This window comes from Chinchilla lanigera, unplaced genomic scaffold (genome assembly GCF_000276665.1).
Source record: "Chinchilla lanigera isolate Chin_1 unplaced genomic scaffold, ChiLan1.0 scaffold00023, whole genome shotgun sequence".
In the NCBI taxonomy this organism is placed as follows: domain Eukaryota; kingdom Metazoa; phylum Chordata; class Mammalia; order Rodentia; family Chinchillidae; genus Chinchilla; species Chinchilla lanigera.
In genome coordinates this window covers 14,042,584-14,057,940 of record NW_004955424.1, presented here as the reverse complement: position 1 = coordinate 14,057,940, position 15,357 = coordinate 14,042,584, and the positions used below count along the sequence as shown (strand labels likewise).

Genomic DNA, 15,357 nt, shown 5'->3' with positions numbered 1-15,357 from the left:
CCAGAGCAAGGTTGATTTATTTTGACAAGGAGTTGGGAGGAATAGGAGTAAAGGCCTAGGTCAAATAATGTGTCTGATATAATTAGAAGAGTAGTAAAGATTGGCTACACTAGTTGAACCTTAAATATAAAGCTGTTTTAAGGGAATGAGATATTTTGGGGTTTTTGAACAGAGACAATGGCCTGTTGAAAGATGAAATGTGTTGGCAGCATGCAGAATGGTCAGAAGGGTGAATGTTAACAAGGTAAAGCCCATTGCCCAGCTAAATTAGCATTTCACTAATACATATAAAGAAAAAAGTACATGGTAGAGGTGTATTTGTAGCTTGAACCAGAAAGTAATGATAACCAAATAGGATCCATAGTGTGTATTTCCATTGGCATATAGAGATGCCTCAGTACTGTACTTGACATTGTCTAACAGGTGTTGAAGTAGGAACTTGATGTATACCAGAGGCATAATGTTTGCTTTTTAAGAAAGAGGGAAGGCAGGTTCTGTGTTTGCTGACCTTGGTCCTGAATTATAACTAAAGTAGGACCATATTTGAGAAGTTGGTTGGAGTGGGTAGTACAAAACTCTGATAGGTTGCTCAGCCATCAGTTTTAACTGATAGAGTTTGTGGGAATTGCAAGATCATCTTGCTCATGTCTGTTAGCAGTTAAGCGTATGGAGTATGGGGCCTAATTACTTTGGATGCAAATTCCATCATGGGCACTGGTGTGTAGCTTAACCTCCCTGTGCCTCAGTGTCACCCTCTGTAAAACTACTTATCTTGAGAGATTGTGAGAACTGAATTGCTAAGTGTGTGTAAAGCCTTTAGAACAGTGACATATGGACAATGCTCTATAAGTTAATCATTGTTGTTATTTATATATTATGGGGAAATCATTGTTACCCATATATTTGGTCTAGCACCCGGGAGGGTATTCAAAGGAAGAGTGACTAATGCTGTTACATAGTATTTTGTATGTTATAACCAGTTCTATGAATGTAGTGAAGCCAAACTGTTAGTTGCAAATTTTTACCTTACAAGAAATATTTAATAATAACAATATAAGTATAGTTCAATTGCTGTGTGGAATTAGATGGGAAGGTTGATTTTGAAGAAGACTGTGTATTACAGAAATGGATCTCATAAAACTTTTAAGGTTACAGATCTTAACTTTCATTGTTTGTATATATGTATGGTTACTTACATTTTAAGTGTGTGCATTTCTAAGTGTTTTAGTGCCTTCACCCCCCCCCCATTAAAACATGAAATCCTCAGTGTTTTTCGAGATTTGAAGAGTTGTAATTATCTGTCAGCACCCAGGACAGCACTCAGTGCAACACAGTATACATGAACTCTGGCTTGAGGTTTGTGTTTGTGTTCTGGATTGGGGTGGTGGGATAGAAGAAAGGTTATGGGGAAATTTAATATCCAAGTAAGCTCTTACTCTGAAAGAATGTGAAATACAGAGTGTGGTTTCATGGCTTTATTCAAAATGTTTTACACTGGCTGTAGAACCCACTTCATGAAGTAGTTTGAGTTAAAGTGATCTAATATTTGTGTTTTAACTTTCAGCTTTGTGTTATTCTTGGAAAATTTCGCACCACTTGTGAATTCCTTGAACCTGGGCATTGCAAACCCACTTCTGTTGGGCCCATCTCCTTTGCACTTTGCTCAGATTAAGACTCAGTTGGCGCTTCAGCAGCTGAATGCCGTTGCCTCACATGGTTCCACACCACCTTATGCTTTACTAAATCAGGCATTTTTGAAAGTAGCCATGTCGAGACCCAGGTTTAATCCTCGAGGAAACTTTCCACTTCAAAGGCCACGAGCACCTAACCCTTCTGGGATGAGGCCTCCAGGACCATTTATGAGGCCTGGATCTATGGGTCTTCCAAGATTTTACCCAGCAGGGAGAGCCCGTGGAATCCCACACAGATTTGCTGGCCATGAATCTTATCAGAACATGGGACCACAGAGAATGAATGTTCAGGTAACTCAACACCGAACTGACCCAAGATTGACCAAAGAAAAATTGGATTTTCATGAAGCAGAAAAGAAGGGGAAACCTCATGGTAGCCGGTGGGATGATGAGCCTCATATATCCACATCAGTGGGAGTGAAACAGAGTTCTATAACACAGGTTACAGAGCAGAGTCCTAAAGTACAGAGCCGCTATACAAAAGAGAGTGCCTCAAGTATCTTAGCAAGTTTTGGATTATCAAATGAAGACTTAGAAGAACTGAGTCGTTATCCTGATGAACAGTTAACTCCTGAGAATATGCCATTGATCTTGAGGGATATAAGAATGCGAAAAATGGGGCGCCGATTACCTAACTTACCTTCTCAGAGCAGAAGTAAAGAAACGCTTGGTAGTGAAGCAGTTTCAAGTAATGTGATTGATTATGGGCATGCAAGCAAATATGGCTACACAGAAGATCCACTTGAAGTGCGTATTTATGATCCTGAAATACCAACTGATGAAGTCAAGAATGAATTTCGGTCACAGCAGAGCATTTCTGCATCTGTTCCCACTCCAACTGTGATGTGTAATTCTGTGTTCCCTGTGGAAGATATGTTTCGCCAGATGGACTTCCCCAGTGAGTCCTCCAATAATCAGTCTTTTTTCCCAGTTGAGAGTGGAACTAAGATGTCAGGCTTACACATTTCAGGACAGTCAGTCCTTGAACCTGTAAAGTCCATCAGCCAATCTATTAACCAAACAGTTAGCCAGACCATGAGTCAGTCTCTGATTCCTCCTTCTATGAACCAGCCACCTTTTTCATCTGAATTAATTTCAGCTGTAAGCCAGCAAGAACGGATCCCACATAAATCTGTGATTAATTCGTCGAACATTCATGTTGGATCAAGAGGAAGTAAAAAGACTTACCAATCAGAAACTGATATTCCCATTCAGTCTCCCTTTGGAATTGTGAAAGCATCTTGGCTACCAAAGTTTTCACATGCTGATGCCCAGAAGATGAAGAGACTCCCAACTCCTTCTATGATGAATGATTATTATGCAGCATCTCCAAGAATATTTCCACATTTGTGTTCTCTGTGTAACGTAGAATGTAGTCATTTGAAGGTGAGTGTTTTTAAAGATCACTGTATAATGATCAGCGCCCAAGTTTTCTCATATGTATGCTGGTGTTAACTAGGCGTAGGAAATAACAGATTAATTTTGATTGCAACCTCAGCAGTTACTTGTAATCTTAAACACCACTGGATTTAGTACTCAATTGAGTGTTAGGCTTTCTGTATTTCTGTGATTGGGCATACCATATAGTTTGTCCATTTATTTTGAACTTTTAATTCTCCCATTTATACAGCATAACATTTATATAACATAAACTGTACTATATAGCACAGTGTTCATCTAAATGGGATCTATTAACATACAAATACAAAAACTTGTTATAACCCATTTGTACTGTATACTTTTAAGAGAGTATATTACGTAGTCTTGCATGTATCTGTCTTGGGTTAAAGACATTTAACAATTTTAAAACATTTAATGTTGATTTAAATGCTTTATGATTTTTGTATGAGCCAGCAATTTTCTTGTTTTTTGTATTTTATGAGGAATTTTCTGAAGTAACTTTGTATCACAACGAATCAGGATAAATTAATTATTTTGGGACCAGCTGTGAGTTCAAATTGATAGAAATTTGGAGAGAGAAAAAATTTTACATTAAACTTTAGGTACTTTCTTGTACTGTCAGCATAATTTCAGAAATGTTAAAGAGTAAGTAATACAGTGTAGAATGTACTATTTCATGATAGGCCATTGGTAGATAAAAGCAGTAAATTCCAAGTAAGCTTTATTCACTTATGTGACTGGAAACCACTGATTCCTGTGTTTACTAATGTAATCTGTGGGCATAGGTAGTAAATGGCAAGGAGGGAAGATACTTTGTGTGGGAAGAAGCTTTGATTCAAGTCCATAATATTGAAATGTTTGTACTTTCAAGAGGCTAAAAAAATCTATAGGTGTTAATTCTCTTTGTTTTTTTTCTTCTTTCATGAGCCTTTCTATTTTGTAATCTACTCACCAGGCTTCAGTCAACATTGATCTGATACTTAAACCTGTTGCTGTTGTCTTAAGGTTGACTCCAAAAGAATAAAGTAGCATTCTGGGCTGGGAGTGTAGCTCAGTGATTAAATGAGTGCTTAGCATAGCCAGGTTCTGAGTTTAGCTACCAGTACCCATAGGGACAGAAAGACAACATACATACTACCTATTTTAGCCAGATTTACTGAATTCTAATAACAGTTTCTTTATAACATCAAAAGTATTTCTTTTCTTTTTTTTTTTTTTTGGTACCAGGAATCAAACTCAGGACTTTGCACTTGCCAGGCAGGCACTTGTGCCTCTGAGCTATATCCCTGGCCCTATAACATCAAAAGTGTAATAGAGGGCCTGGGGATTTAGCTCAGCGGCACAGCGCCTGCCTGGCAAGCGCATGGTCGCGAGTTTGATTCCTAGTACTGCGAAAAAAACCCAAAAAACAACAACAACAAAAAAAGTGTAATAGAGTCTTTTTGTTTGTTTTCTGGCAGTACTGCTTTTTTTGGCAGTACTGGGGTTAGGTTTTTTTGGGGTGGGGGGTGGGGGGTGGGGGGAGCAGTAGCAGGGCCATCACACTGTGCCTGAGGCTATATCTCCAGCCCTTTTTAAATCTTAGACAGTCTCACTAAGTCATTAAGTGGCCCAGCCTGGGTGTGAACTTGTGAACCTTCTGCCTTAGCTTCCAAGAGTACTAGGATTACAGGCATGCACTGTCACATCCATATTGGGATAATAAAACTACCTTTAAAAATATCATAGAATAATTCACAGCACTTAGTTGTACTCTGTAAGTAACCCTGGCCTATGTACTGAATTGAGTGTTAGGCTTTCTGTATATGGGCTATGCAATTTTTCCATTTATTTTATGCTTTTAATTAGTCATGATGAACTGAAGAAACATTTTAAAATTTTTTCTAAAATTAAAAAATAATTTGTTTGTTTTTTGGTACTAGGAATTGAACTCAGGTCCTTGGACTTGCCAGGCAGGTGCTGTGCCACTGAGTTATATCTCTGGCCCTAAAAAAATATTTAAGGAATTTAAAATTTTAATTTTTATTTTGTAGTGTAGAAAAGGTATACACTTATTTGTTGTATGTTTACTGATGCCAGTTTTGAACATGGTGCTGGGATAGACATAGAAAGGTATATAAAATTTAGGTGCTCTTAGGCAGTTTATATGGTCTCATTGAAGAGGGAAATTACATACCCAAGGAATTTTTAAAAGAAAGAACAAATGATTCAGTGATTTAGCTTTTTTGGATATGCTGCAAGAGAAAAATATTTGCATTTCTTTTATGATTTCAGACTTGAATCAGTCAGGCCAACATTATCAACTTAACAATAAATATGCTTAGGTATGCCTAATGGTGTGACAGTTAATAAGTGCACTAAATTTGTGTGGACTAGAATGATCTTCCATCCTCGGAAGACTTCGTGGAGTAGTTTGAAGATGGGTCTTGAATGATGAATAGGATTTCCAGATACTGTACCTGCCTGAAAGGGAGTAAGGATTCCATGCCACATGAGAGCAACAGATGTGTAGAGACAAAATTTCTGAGAGAAAACTACAGTGCACTGTGGTAGGAGGCATAGGAAAGAGTGTTTTTGGAGAAGTCTGACTGAAATTGTGCAGGTGAATAGGAATGAGAAGAGATGATGGGGTTGGGAACCTACCTGGAGGCTTCTCTTGTTCAGGTGTAAAGATGGTAGAAGCCTAAGCTAATAAGAGAAAAGTAAAAATTTGAGAGGCATGAAAATCATTTAATGATCATTAGAGCATGTAGAGTTGCTGTTAAAAAGATGCACAAACCTTTTAATATCATCTAAGTAATGAATTTCACTACTAAATAACCATATGATGACATGTGAACATGGATTAAAACTACCTCTGTGGTGTACTTTGCTGCTTCAAAAGCTTACATGCATATGACATAAATATGTAGCTAAGTATGTGAATTACTAATGCTTTTTCCTTCCAAGTAAATCTGATAATTTTCTCCACACCTTTGAGGGTTTTAAATTATACTTTGAGACTGGAACAATAGAAAGTTAAATAGAATGTGAAATGTGTTTCCTTTCTAAATTAAGGTTTAGGTTTTAGAGGGACTTTCCAGGTTTTAGAAGCTTTTGCTGGCTTGAAGTAATTTGATTCAAGAAAATACTGACCAACATAGGAATTTTTTGAGGTAGTCAGAAGATGGAAGAACAAGTGTTGATAAAGGTAGATATTTTCAGTTTCATTCTGAGCCTGCCCAAGTCTGCAGTCCTTGGAGCATCTGCTTAGTAGTAAAGTGGTAATTACCACTTTTTCCCTGGAGAGGCATTGTTGCTTTTAAATCGTTATGTGATATGGGTACAGTTACTAGAGAGTCTAGAACTTGGGGTGGCATAGATATATTTACTGAGCTTAAAGCAAGTAGTCAACAAATAAAGCAAACCTATTGAAAACAGTAGTGTGTGTGTGCGCGCGCGCACGTGTGTGTATTGGATTGGAGAGATTATACCTTAAATAGGGCAACCTGTCACCTTTAAGCTGATAGTTCCAGTAAGAATGATATCCAATATTACTGTATATTCCTTTTTTTAAAGAAAAGAAACATTGGAAATTGGATTTGGGAGAAAAATCTTAGAATTTATAAGTGTTGGCAACTTTCTCAAATAAAATGCTTTAAGGTGCAAGTAAATCATACCCAATCCCTGCTTAGCAGTGTGTCTGTCTGGTTTAAAAAATGTCTTATGTCAGAGACCTGGGTTTAGCACTGCTAGGGACTCCCAACTGCTAATCTCTTATTTGTATCACTGAGGAAGATAAGCAAACATTTCTTTTTTTGCAGCTCACAATGAAGTCATGGCGTGTAATGAAATACAGTGTAATTAGCTTGTTATAACTTGTTGCTGAGTATTACAAGTAGCGTGCACATTCAGATAGTTCTTGTCAAAGCAAATTCTGAAATTTGTGTCAATTATAGTTTTAACTCTGGAATCTTTCAGTTTGTCTTTAGTGACCAAAATAAATGTTTTTGAAGCGGAAACAATATTTTCCTCAAGGAAAGCTTTTAAAATTCAGAACTGTTTAGTAATTGTTTTGCCTTTCCAAATACTGGAGGAACAATAAAACCTGTCGAATAACATACATGTTGCTTTTAATTAATTGTTTCACTATGGAGACTGTATGTTTAAAAACTGTATTGGCTTTTTTTTTTAAACTCAGATGTATCTTCCAAGAGCTATTTATGGTTACAGATTGTATTTTAGGGCAGATATATTTGTAAATGAACTACTGTATAAGAAAGCATTGTGTTAATTGTAAAGCTCAATATTTAAGGGCTACTGTGTCTTCGAAGTGGTGTTTCATTTGAATCTTGAAAATAAATTAGATTTGATCAGCAGCAGTTTTTCATATTTTTACTAATCTTATTTCTTCATAGAGTGAGTACTTGGTTTGGAATGGTACTGGTTTATAAGGCAGTATTTTTGGTTGTTGATTTTCTTAGCTTGAAATTTAGAGGTTATAAGTTATGAAGATATTGTATTTTGAAGATGCCTTTTCATAGATTATAGAACTTTGGTATTCTCTGGAAAGTTGTTATATTTGAGATGTTATTTTTTGACCTATGCTTCTATTTCCTCCAAGTTTGAATATATATATTAAAATATGTATATATAAAAATTTTGAGTGTCCATGGGTATGATTTTTAAAAAAATATTTTTTATACTAAAATATTTTAAAATGGGACCAACGAAGTATGGAGTTAAGTATGTTTGTTTGGAGGCCTTTAATTTTTGTGAAAATTTTAGTGAGTAGTCAGATGTTATTGATAATTAAATTGTAAAAATCCTTTTGTCATTTAAAACAGCCTAATTCATAAGTCAATATGGAAAGTATTCTAATTTCAGCACTTTTCTCCTTTTATAACAGGATTGGATTCAACATCAGAACACATCTACTCACATTGAGAGCTGTCGACAGTTACGTCAACAGTAAGAACAGTTTTTTTCTTTTCTCTAAGTGGCAAGTTTACAAAATAGTTAATCGTCAGGCACATCAATTAAATAAGTATAATGCTTTGTAGAAAAAAAAAATTTTAAAGAAATACATTCAGTATACTTTCTGAAAAGAATACAATTTGATCCTTTCCCCTTCCTTCTAACTTAATTCCCATTAGGTAGGTTTTTAAAAAATATAATTGGTTTATTATTTATTGGCTTGCCTGTCCCAGAATTCCCTTCTATCCTCTCCCCATTTTCTTAAAACTCAAACCTAACCAATTTATATACTCGTACTTAACTCACACATACAATCCCAGCACTAGGGAGACTAAGGCAGGAGGATCACTGTGAGTTCAAGACCAACCTGCACTACATAGCAAGACCCTATCTCAAAAAAAGCAAAAAACAAAACAAAATCAAAAACAAACCTTAAATAATGTGAGCATCAGTTCAGTTCTTTTTCCTTAAGACAAGGCAGTTGTGAAACTTTTCCTTACTAGCCATAGAGATAAAAATTGTGATTGTAATAGCATTTTCCTGAATCCCTAGGAGTCACATAAAATTAAATTATATTCCTCTCAGCATCACTGACCATTTGCTGGTCACTAGACTGATAGTACCATGTTCTTATGCAAAAATAGTTTTTGAAGTTATTCAAGACTCTTCCAGTCATAAGTGATGAAACTCAACTCAAAATAGTTTTTAAAGAAAGAAAATTTATTAGCTTATTTAGCTAGGAATCTTCAGGGATGGTTCTAGTTTCAGGAACAACTGAATTGGTGCTCATGCAAAAATCACTGTCTGAAATATTTCCATTTCTTGGCTATTCTTTTCTGTATTGGCCTCATATGAGCTCAGGTACATTGCAAAATGGCCCTTACACTTTTGGACTTAAGTAATGTGTTTATCCAGGAGCTCCCCACCCCCTACCCCTTTTGTCCCTTAGCTTCTAAAGTAGTCCTTGATTCAGTTTTTTAGTCCACATTGAGTTAGATGCCCATTGTAAGCCAGTTACAGTGGCTGTGAGAATAGGGCACTCCTCTTCCTTGGTTGTTATGTTTAGTACTGCTAGAATTGAAAGTGGGATAAGCCCTGCCTGAATCATATAGACTAAGAATAGAAATTGGGTTTGGTTCTGTATGTGGAATGCTGTGCAGACATAGGGAGATAATTTAGTGCCTGATTACTTATGGCTTGCTACCACTGTAAATGGAAAATTTCTCCTAGCTTCATTTTCCTACAGGTACACAGTAGAGTGCCTAATTTTTCATGAAAGTGAGGGTTTTAGGTAGAAGTTATTTGCTGTAAGTAATCCTCCAGCTAGTTAGAGAATTTTAACTTTTGCAATTCCATTAATTTAGTAGAATGAACAGCATATACTGTATATGGCTTTTAAAGCTTCTGTTAGGTAAGCCTTTTTTCTTTTTTTCTCCCCAACACATAGGATCCTGACTTTAAAGCATGTGTTTTCTATGCTTGCCACTTTAATACTCTATGTGTTTTTTTGTTTTTTTTTTTTTAAATCTTATCCTTGTTGTATGCTGTTGAGTAATTCCTTCTTGGCTTTCTCTCCACTCCAAAAGTAAAATTAAAAAGTGAGATTTGTGAGCCAGGGATATAGCTCAGTGGTAACAGTGCCTGCCTGGCAAGCATAAGGTCCTGAGTTTGATTCCCCATACCAAAAAAAACCAAACAAACCAGGTTTGCTTTGTTTTGGTTTTTTGAGACAATGTCTCACTGTGTAGTTCAGGCAGGCCTTGAAATCACTGTGTAGCCCAAGCTGGCCTCGAACTCACCAGGATCCTCCTTTCTTTGTCTTTTGAGTGCTGGGATCACAAGTGTGTACCACTGCACCGGGGAAAAAATTACGTTTGATTTGGTGTTCAGAGTTCTTTCTTTTATTTTTTACAGCTGTATTGTGTTCCATTGTGTGAATGTACCTTAAATCTATTTATTCATGTATTGATACAGATTTGGATTCTTCTTTTCCTGAGACTTACGCTCTTTTCCTTCTCTTTATCTTTATTGGCTCTTTCTGGTTTATGACACAAGTGATAGTTATCTTGAGAAAAGACAGCGCATCAGAATTTTAGTATTAAAGTTATACCATGCCTATTATGTGCTAGACAAACTGTTTTACATAATTGATTTAATCTTCAAAAATCCCCTGAGATGTAAAAATAAAATTATTCCTGATTTTACCAGTGAGGAAATGACAATAAATTTCTTTATTGTCATATAGCAAATAACAAAACTACTCTACCTCATAGACCAAAATATATATCATATTAACTCTGAAAAAGTTTCAAGCCACAAAAAATGGAAGGGATAGTACTTATTTTTGATCTGTATTCATTCCCAAATTAACATTTGCTGCATTTATTTTCTCTGTACTTTTTTCTGAATTATTTGAAAGTAAATTATAGACATTATGACATCTTACTCCTGATTTCAACATTTGTCTCCTAAAAGTAAAGCTTTCTACATAACCACAATACAGCACATTTGAAATCAGTATGAAGGCCAAATTCAAAATTTTCCATGTCTTCTAAAATGTCTTTTATAACTATCTTGCCCTGTCCACACCCTCCATTCAGGCTCCAGTCAAGATTTATGCATTGTAATATCTTTTAATATGGAATAATTACTCTGATTGCTTGCCTTCCTGCCTGCCTCCTTCCCTCCCTATCTACTTCCCTCCCTCCCTCTTTCCTTCCCTCCCTTTCAAGTTCAGGAAATTTGTCTTATAGAATATTTCACATTCTGTATTTTGCTGTTTCCAGATCATTAAATTTAGGTTGGACATTTTTGCAAAAAAGTTTTTTTTTTTTTTGGTTTTTCTCCGGTACCGGGAACTGAACTCACGACCTTGCGCTTGCCAGGCAGGCGCTTTGCCGCTGAGCTAAATCCCCAGCCCCGCAAAAAAAGTTTTTTGAGGCAGGGTCACAATATGTAGTTATGGTTGGCCTTGAACTCACTTTTTTAATGAGGCTGGCCTTAAACTCATGGTGATCCTCTTGCCTCAGCCTCTTAAGTGCTAGGATTACAGAATTACAGTTACTGTTCCCATAAATAGTTCTTAACTTTTTTTTTGGACACAAGATCTCAGTAAATTGCTCAGGTTGGGTCTGAACTTTCAATCTTCGCACCTATAATGTTGCTTTTGAGGCTTTTCTTTGTTCTTTTGTTTTTTGTTTTTTGTTTTTGTCTTTTTGAAACAGGATCTCACTATGCAGTTTAGGCTATTTTCTTTGTTTTTATTTCTTATCTTTTGTTGTTTTTGCTTTGTATCATATTGAGACATAGATAATACTAGTTACTAGGTCTTTTCTCTTAACCATTATGTTGTACTACCAGCATTATGCTACTTCTAAAACATAATTTTGAGTAATAAAGCAGTATTTTGGGTGGTCACAATAATACTTGTAGAATAGTATATATGCTTTACCTTTTTGCCCTGGGCTGTGAAGATGAGAGCATATACTTTAGTAGGCAACCTAGTGAAGATTTAAAACATTATTGCCAGTTCTTTAATAATCATCCTTCAGCCCTTGTGAACCATAAACCAGAATGCTCTGGAAACACAATTTTTATGTGTTGACAGCCACTTTCCAGTAGGTGAGAAAATAAGATTTGTACATATTAAGTAACTGGTTTTAAGTTGTGGAGCCATTAACTAACAATACTTACACCTAACTTTAGTTTGGTTGATTCCAAAGGTCTTGCTTTTAAATATTATACGCTAAGACTAGAAATTTATCTTCCTGGAAGGTCCAGAATGATGAAAATTTTTAAAACATTTTGAGGACATAAAACAGTATTAGCCATGTATTTAAAATTGTTGATAGGAGTGATTGGATTAAAGTTAACTCTTGTGTCTTCATAGTTTGTCACCTTATTATTAGAAGATTCTTACCCCAGCACTCAGGAGGCTGAGGCAGGAGGATTACTGTGAGTTTTAGGCCAATCTGGGCTATATAAATGAGTTCAAGGCTAGCCTGTGCTACATAGCAAGACCCTGTCTCAAGACAAACACACAAAAGAAGATTCTTCAGGCAACATATATACTGTCAAAGTAGAAAGAACAGGGTAATTTTTTGAGAGTTATGCCAGTCATCTTGGACTTACGTTTCACTGGTTAACACCCTTCTCTGGCTATGTTCTAGGGAGATTGGAAAAGCAAAATCTTTATTTTTTGCTTTTATAATAGAGCCAGGTAAGGAAAATTATTGAGAATTATTGTTAACTCATTAACATAATCTGAGGCAAATAGTAACAAGAAGACTATTTTACCTCTGCTAAAGGTTTTGATTTCCTGCTGAATGAAAGAATTTGCTGCCATTTCTACTTTGATTTGGTCCCTTCCTCCCTCCCATCCTTTTGTTCATTTTGTTTTTTTGAGACAGCGTCTTGCTATGTATTCCAGGCTAGTCTTGAAGTCACATAATGTAAACTATTTTACTTCCAAGAAAATTTTCATATTTCACTGTATTGTTAAATCACTGTGTAAACTCAGGTTTTGAGTAGTCCTGATACAGTATAGGTAAATATTAATCAAGCCTTACAGTTTTATTTTAATTATTTATTAATATTGTTTATCTTTAAAATAGATATCCTGATTGGAATCCAGAGATCCTCCCATCAAGAAGGTAATTTTTTTTAATAGTATTATTATGAAACCTTGATTTTTTTTTTTTAAGTGTAAACAGTTAATTTTTTTAAAAAGTTATTTTGAATTGTGTCTTGCTTTCACCATTTTTAGTTTTGAATATTGGGCAAATTCAAATACCTCTATGAATCTTCACTTATTCCTGTTTAGATATGAAGCATCTCCTAAATTTTATATATAACTTAATACTTATAAAATATAATTGGTACAAGGACAAGCCTGAGAAATTAATGACAGTACTCTTCTGTAAACTAGTGAGGTAGGTGTTCAAGCAATTGGGAGGGCTGACCATGTGTTCTGATTGTTTCTTCCACACCTATAAATTTGATTTACACCATAACAAGTATGTTTTGTTGTTCTTGTTACTGAGTTTGGTATTGGTTTTTAAGAAGATACTTCTGTCAATTACTATAATCAAATTTACATTAAATTGCTGAGTCCTGCTTCTTTTTTCCTATTTTGTAGAAATGAGAGCAATAGGAAAGAAAATGAAACTCCAAGAAGACGTTCTCATTCTCCCAGTCCTAGGCATTCTAGGCGATCCAGTTCAAGTCACAGGTTCCATCGATCACGAAGCCCAATACGTTACACATACAGGCCAAGAAGTCGAAGTCCAAGAATTTGTCATCGTTTCATTTCTAGATTCAGATCAAGGTCCAGATCCAGATCCCGTTCACCATATCGAATTAGAACTCCATTTAGAAGTAGTTCAAGATGCTATCGATCAGTTAGCCCTGAGAGGATATCACGGAGATCAGTAAGATCATCAGGTACACTGATAGCCATGAATTAATATTCTGCTTATTTAAATTAAGTTGCCTTAGTTGCTTTTGTTTGGATTTTAAGAATGAAATGTTCTGTTTTTTTTTTTTAAATTTTAAAATTGTTACATGCCGGGGATATAGCTCAGCGGCATAAACGCCTGCCTAGCATGCCAAGGTGCGGAGTTACATTCCAGGTACCAAAAAAATAAATAAATAAAATTGTTATATGAAGTCCAACCTGTATCTCAAAGTCTGCTATTTTAGGAACTCTGGCACAAGTATGAGAGAGTGTTATTTGTCCACTAACATCAAGTTTAAAAACCAAGGATATAAAAAACATAGTTGACCCTAACAATTAATTATAAACTTCATTAGTATATTTAAAATTTTAAAAAATGATTCATATTTTTCACTTGTCTTTTACTACTGATTTAATGACTTCCAGAAGTAGTTCGTGTATATTTAAGTTGTACAAGGAAAGAGACTTTATTGGTGCTTATGAAGTACTTAGAACAAATCTTTTATTGTATTGTAAAAAATTGACTATAAGTGGCAATATTTGTAAATATATAAAGCAGCTATTCTCAGTGTGGTCTAGGACCCCCTGGGGCTCCACAGGATCTTTTCAGAGTTCTTTGAGGTCTTTTATTTTCTGGCTACATTTTTATGTGAGGCTGGATTTTCTTTATACTTTTAATCCTAACAGTGTATCCAGTATGTTGAATGTGGAATCAGATATGAGAAATTTAGTATCTTTTTAAGCCCAGCATTAAGGTGTTTGGAAAAATGTATGATGGTGCTAGTAATCTCACTAATTTTGTTTTGGGAATTTAAACTATTTTTTGTTAAAAACATTTATTTAGCTGGGCATGGTGGTGCACACCTGTAATCCCAGCACCTGGTAGGCTGAGGCAAGCGGATTACTGTGAGTTCAAAGCCAGCTTGGGCTACATAGTGAGTTCAGGACCAGCCCAAACTGCATAGGGAGACCCTGCCTCTAAAAAAAAAAAGTTATTTAACATGGGATTTTATTAAATGAATTAATAGTTTTAAAATTCCATTTTAACTTTTAATATAGTAAATTTCAAATGTAACACAAACTCTTTCAGGTCCTCAGAGTGTAAGGAGGTTCTGCAACCAAAAAAATTGAGGACTGCTAATCTAATGGGAGATCATGAAGTAAAGGAATTGAATGTAAAAACCTTTTGAGGAATAGTTAATGAATAAGAATCTTTTTGTGTATGTATATGTTTCCTGTTGGGCCTGAGAATAACTGTGTCGTAAATACTAATTATTTTCATAATGTCGCTAGATAGTTCTCTTAAGTTCTTTTCAGTTGAAGTTGTACTTATATTGTTTTTACTAGATAGAAAAAAAGCATTAGAAGATGTAGTACAACGATCTGGACATGGGGCAGAATCTAATAAACAGAAGCATCTTGAAGCAGTTGATAAAGGACATTTACCAGCACAAAAGCCTAAAGTTGTCAGTGGAACAAAGCAGTCAGTTAAATCTACACCCTCTACAAAGAGTGATGCAAATTTAGGAGTACATTCTACTCGTAAATTGAAGAATCTTGAAGATGACAGTTTATTAGAAAGTAAACAGGTGTCTGATAAAGCTGTTTCTCTCCAGCGTAAGGTCAGTAATACTTTTATTAGTGCAAGTGTGCATGTATTTCTTACGATTTATTGAAAACAAAGTTGTCTAAATTTTCTTATTCTACAATTCTGATAAATTTGAGCTTGACTTGTTAAATTATTTTGATGAGGAATTTTTTATGGGTCTCTATTATGAAAATAATCAATAATTCAAAATCTTAAGGGTTTAGGCATGCCAGAGGTATTACTCTGATTGGTAAAGTTTTTGGCTA

General features: G+C 35.3%; 1 protein-coding gene across 1 annotated transcript in view; it reads left to right on the top strand.

Annotated features, from left to right (window-relative positions):
* The window catches only part of Znf638 (zinc finger protein 638), a 130,908-nt gene that overhangs the window by 64,329 nt on the left and 51,222 nt on the right, over window positions 1-15,357 (top strand). The window contains exons 2-6 of the mRNA XM_005385601.2: window positions 1,565-3,077; window positions 7,981-8,042; window positions 12,662-12,700; window positions 13,186-13,490; window positions 14,851-15,125. Of these exons, the coding sequence (XP_005385658.2) occupies window positions 1,565-3,077; window positions 7,981-8,042; window positions 12,662-12,700; window positions 13,186-13,490; window positions 14,851-15,125 (2,194 nt within the window). The remainder of the gene's footprint in view (window positions 1-1,564; window positions 3,078-7,980; window positions 8,043-12,661; window positions 12,701-13,185; window positions 13,491-14,850; window positions 15,126-15,357) is intronic.